The sequence below is a fragment of the Triticum dicoccoides genome, chromosome 2B (assembly GCF_002162155.2).
Source record: "Triticum dicoccoides isolate Atlit2015 ecotype Zavitan chromosome 2B, WEW_v2.0, whole genome shotgun sequence".
NCBI classification, from domain to species: Eukaryota; Viridiplantae; Streptophyta; class Magnoliopsida; order Poales; family Poaceae; genus Triticum; species Triticum dicoccoides.
The window spans coordinates 785388079-785392567 of record NC_041383.1 but is presented as its reverse complement, the minus strand read 5'-3'; the positions used below and the strand labels follow the sequence as shown (position 1 = coordinate 785392567).

Sequence of the window (4489 nt, the reverse complement as noted above, 5' to 3'; positions counted from 1 at the left end):
AAGGCAGTCAAGAAGCAACTCGGTCTCCTCGGCCAATCCGGGTTGCACAGTCAAGACAAGCTGGAACGACACATTTGATGTGGGGTGACTTCACTGGTGGGTGCAGGCGATGGAGTAGGACATTGGCGCGGCGAAGTTTGGTGAACAGGCTTCCTTGCACGGCAAAAGCGGGCGATGTGACCGGATCGAAGACAGTCCATGCATCGGATAGGATCCCTGCAAGAGTGTGCGCGATGACCTCGACAGAGGCACCGAAAACACCTATCTCTCGGCCATGCCGGAGGCGGGCGCCTCATATTGACAGCAGGGCGGTGGAAAGCGGCGGAAGTCGGGTGACGTGTTCTAGAGACGAGCTGCCAGCCCTCCAACACATTCCCGCATGGAGCGTGACACTCAGGAATTGCCGGCGTCGCCTCACGGTCGAAACATCCTCGCCAATCTCCCCAGGCCGGATGCTTCCTTCCTTATGAAAACTTGAACGAAATGGCTCCCATGCTCGAGAGGGCAAAGGGAAAACACATCATGTGTCTGTCCATCCGCTAGAGCCTGGAGACTTCTTTGGACGGACTGGGATTCTTTACAAGATCATAGGATTTGAATTTAAAATGGTAAGCCGTGTGACATATTATTGGTCTGCCTTTTTCATGCCATTTCTGGGGTACTGCCTGTGAGTGATCTGCGTTTCCTACGTGGAGAGATCAGGTTGTAGTAAAAGGGAGCCGACACTTCTGCCAAGTTTAATTTGCGACAGGAGATAGAGATGACGGTCCCCGGCCCGTACAACGTCCAGATACACATTGTTCATGCCTAAGTCTTGCCACATAAGCACATTTGGGATGGGCCTGTGAAGAACTCCAGGAGAAAGCAGGATTTTACAACGAGATGGAGAGTCAGCAGTTGATTTTACACATCTTTTACCACGCGGTTAAAACTGCACAAGCACGTCAGAGCTTACAAAAATCATATGCAGTACAATATTTCTCCAGGCCCAAGCGGTTTGTAGCCATCTTTGAGTTACGACTGCTGGTCATGTGAGACCAGATGCTTGTACTTCTGATCCACATTTGACGCTCTCGCCGCCTCCGTCAAACCCTTGGTCACCACCATCTTCAGAATGTCACAACCCTCTTTTATGGCCGAATCAATCTAGGTTCAAAACAGGAAGACACAAAACACTTATAATAAGCTTCCGGTTGATGTATACAACACTCAATATGGAACCCTATTTTAGCATGCTTCTTTCGACCAAGTGTGGAACACCCCTCCAGTCAGTAAGTAACGCAGGCAGGCAGACTGTGTTCAGTTTGAAGCACAACACACCTTTCAGAGATGATACGGTTAAGTTGAGTTGTCACAGAATATACCGGTCACCAAATTTAAGTTTTGGAAACCATCTTAATGCCCAATGATTCCTCCTATTCCTGGCTCTGGTGTGCTAAGAATAGTGGCAATAGACGAATGCAGTCATATAATGGGCTGACTCAGTTAGGTGTTTGCTATTTGCAAGATACATTGCAGAAATTCAACAGGGTTTAACTGAAGTAGATTAAATCAAGAGCTTGCTTATGCAATATTGTTTGGTCATACCTGTCCTAGCAAATTAATGGACATGATCATGTAACCACAGAACAATTGAAGGTGTTTACATTATTAATTTACTAAGAACTAAGAACAATTAAGACACGATAATAAAAAGAAGCATAACATCAAAATTGAACTACATGATAAAAGCAATAAAGATTTACCCGTTCCCGACCAGTCTTATTGAATTTCTGAAGCACAAAAGCTTTGGGATCCATCTGACCAGGAGGTCGTCCAATTCCTACATATGCCAAACTATGATTTTCTTTTTTGGTCCAGAAGAGGAAAATAAAATCTGAATCCTGCTGTTGTCAGACCTACCAATCCTTAATCGACCAAATTCCCGGTTCTTGCGAAAATGGTAGATCACACTCTTCAACCTGATAAACTAACAAGGTAAATGTTTCCTGTCAAGATAAAAAAAAAGCCCTCATCTGACAGAACGCACATAGATTTCAGAGTGCCAATGGTCTGCATCCATACACAAATACCAAATTTAATGATGGAGAATTCTATGACACTAACTAAAGAGTGCTCATGTTTGGAAGATGATTTTCAGTAACTGACTAAATGTCAAAGTCTGTTAAATGGCAAGTAGAAACAAGTGCACTAAAAGGATCATGGTGGCATGATGAAATGAAAAGAAAAAGCGTGTGCATTCAGGAATACAACAACTAACATGAAGTATAATTACTAATATGGTACACCTGCTTTATCAATGAAATGAACAAGCTTTCCCACTTGTAAAAAAATCTACAGAACAGAAGAGAAGTTCTGGCAATCTCTGTTTCTCAAAGATAAGCTGCATAATGATTACCAGTTCACTGAAACAGTGTATCTCCTAAGGGAATACCAACAAACTAGATTAGAGATCCAAGACAACGATCTGAAATTTTAAACTGATAAATTACAGATATATGCTTTTCATTATTTCTGTATTTAAACACAATGCATGAACACATGGTTTTCCCTTTGGAATCTTTTGACACAGGAATAAAACTCTTTCAGAGAGGGCATAAAGTTAAGGTTTACCAACCCATTGTGACGTCCATATCCTCCTTTAGGTTGTAAACGGAGAACTCCACATGGCAGGTCCGTGTCATCATATGCCTAAGACTCATAAAACAGAGAAGTCAGATCACTATATAAGGTGGCGCCGATGAATATCAGAAAACAAGCGCTTACCACTATGACACGGTGAAGTGGCAGTTTATAATAGGCAGCAAATGCACCAGCCCGTAATAAGAAAAGGAAAAACAGAGGGGTGTCAGCGTCACAAGGATTTAACATGCTGTCGTGGTTCACAGTCAAGCCAGTTAAAATGAACCGCATCGCATGAAAAATGTATAGTATAAAATTTGAAGAAGTCTTCCAAAACTGTTTGCTTACAGATTCACCACTCAGATTTATGTATGTTTGAGGCTTGGCAAGCAAAACAGGGACACCATCTACCACCCCTGCCGAAGGCCAGCACTTTAAGTCAATTCAAGTCTTTGGTAATTTGAGAACAGAATATGCATTACTCAAAGAGTAAAGAGAAACATTCTTCTGAGAGATTACAGATGGAGCCAAACCTTCACCAAATAGTGCTTTGAAATGATGCGTTGTCAGGGATATGCCCTGAGACACTGCAAATGCATCTATCATATCAAATCCAACCTGCAAGGTGAAACAACACAAAAGAACTCTGAGAATAAAGCCGGGCCACTGAATTCCAAAACAAAGATGAGAAGGAGAACTAACATTGTGTCTGGTGGATTGGTACTTCTCACCGGGGTTACCGAGACCAATAAAAAGCCATGGTTGTATTACCAAGCTCGATGAAGATGGAGGTAGCGACGATGTCCCGCAGGTGGAGATGTAACGCTTTGAAAGGAAGGGAGCAAATCCCATCCAAAGCTTTGCCCGCATGATTTACTTGATCCTATGCGTCCAGGCTGCCATAAGTGCAAAACCTGATGGAAAAAAAAAATCCGTGAGGTGAACCAATTCTGTGAGTGACCACTGGCAATGTTGCAGCAAAACAAGAGGCCAAAACACACCAGATATTGGACCCAAGCCTTGCGCATCCAAACAATGTCTAGTGAGTAGTGACGCACATTGGCCACAGCAGAACACAGAAGTATCCAAGGCAGAAAGAGCTCGAACAATCATGGAAGAAAGCACTTTTACAATCGCCGCATCTAGCTTAAGCATTTCATCATACAGCTGCTAGACAATAACATGTACCGGCCTCATCCCAATGCCTGAGTTGCAAAACTAATCTGAACTCTACATCATGGTTTCGATCAGACCATCGGATTTGATTATCCACATATAGAATCTCCCAAAATGTCAGGACCCCGGTCACTTTGAAGACTCAAGTGCAGGCGAGGAGTAAAGACCAGAGAGTGCTTACAAGTCGGCTGCAGAGGGCGCGATCCCGACGGCACCGGTGAAGACCGTCGCGAAGCAGAGGGCACCACCGGTGCACCTGGTCTTGATCCGCTCGTTCCCGTCAGCGCGTTTTGGGGTGTGGAGTGGCCGCCGGCTCCAGCGCCGTCGCGTCGCCTTTTTTTTCCCGAGAGGTTCGCCGTCGCGCGCCGTTGTGCGGGCAAGAGAGTTCGGCCTCTCACCGGTGTGCTTGGTCCTCCTGAGACAGTGGTAAGCCACAGCCCATTGTGTATGGGCCCAAAGTATAGGCCCCGATTTGAAATGCGGACAGAAACTCAAAAGATTACAGTGGTGTACAAAAGAAACGACAACTAGTCAAAATCATTTATGTCAAAAAAAAGTTTCAAAAAAACACATGTAGGAAAAACCGGCATGAAAATTTCTCACATGTTGTTTGAATGTTACTATATAGTACTCCCTCCGTCCGAAAATACTTGTCATCAAAATGGATAAAAATGGATGTATCTAGAACTAA

General features: G+C 44.1%; 1 protein-coding gene across 1 annotated transcript; it reads right to left on the bottom strand.

Annotated features, from left to right (window-relative positions):
- Nucleotides 1-855: 855 nt before the first annotated feature.
- Nucleotides 856-4232, bottom strand: LOC119366301 (peptidyl-tRNA hydrolase, mitochondrial-like). The gene is made up of 9 exons (XM_037632008.1): nucleotides 3980-4232; nucleotides 3325-3536; nucleotides 3156-3240; nucleotides 2971-3038; nucleotides 2767-2817; nucleotides 2618-2691; nucleotides 1903-1961; nucleotides 1746-1822; nucleotides 856-1146 (listed from the first exon to the last, which is right to left on the bottom strand). Exons 2-9 carry the CDS (start codon nucleotides 3490-3492, stop codon nucleotides 1015-1017), a joined length of 714 nt encoding a protein of 237 aa, XP_037487905.1. The 5' UTR covers nucleotides 3493-3536; nucleotides 3980-4232; the 3' UTR covers nucleotides 856-1014.
- Nucleotides 4233-4489: the final 257 nt, after the last annotated feature.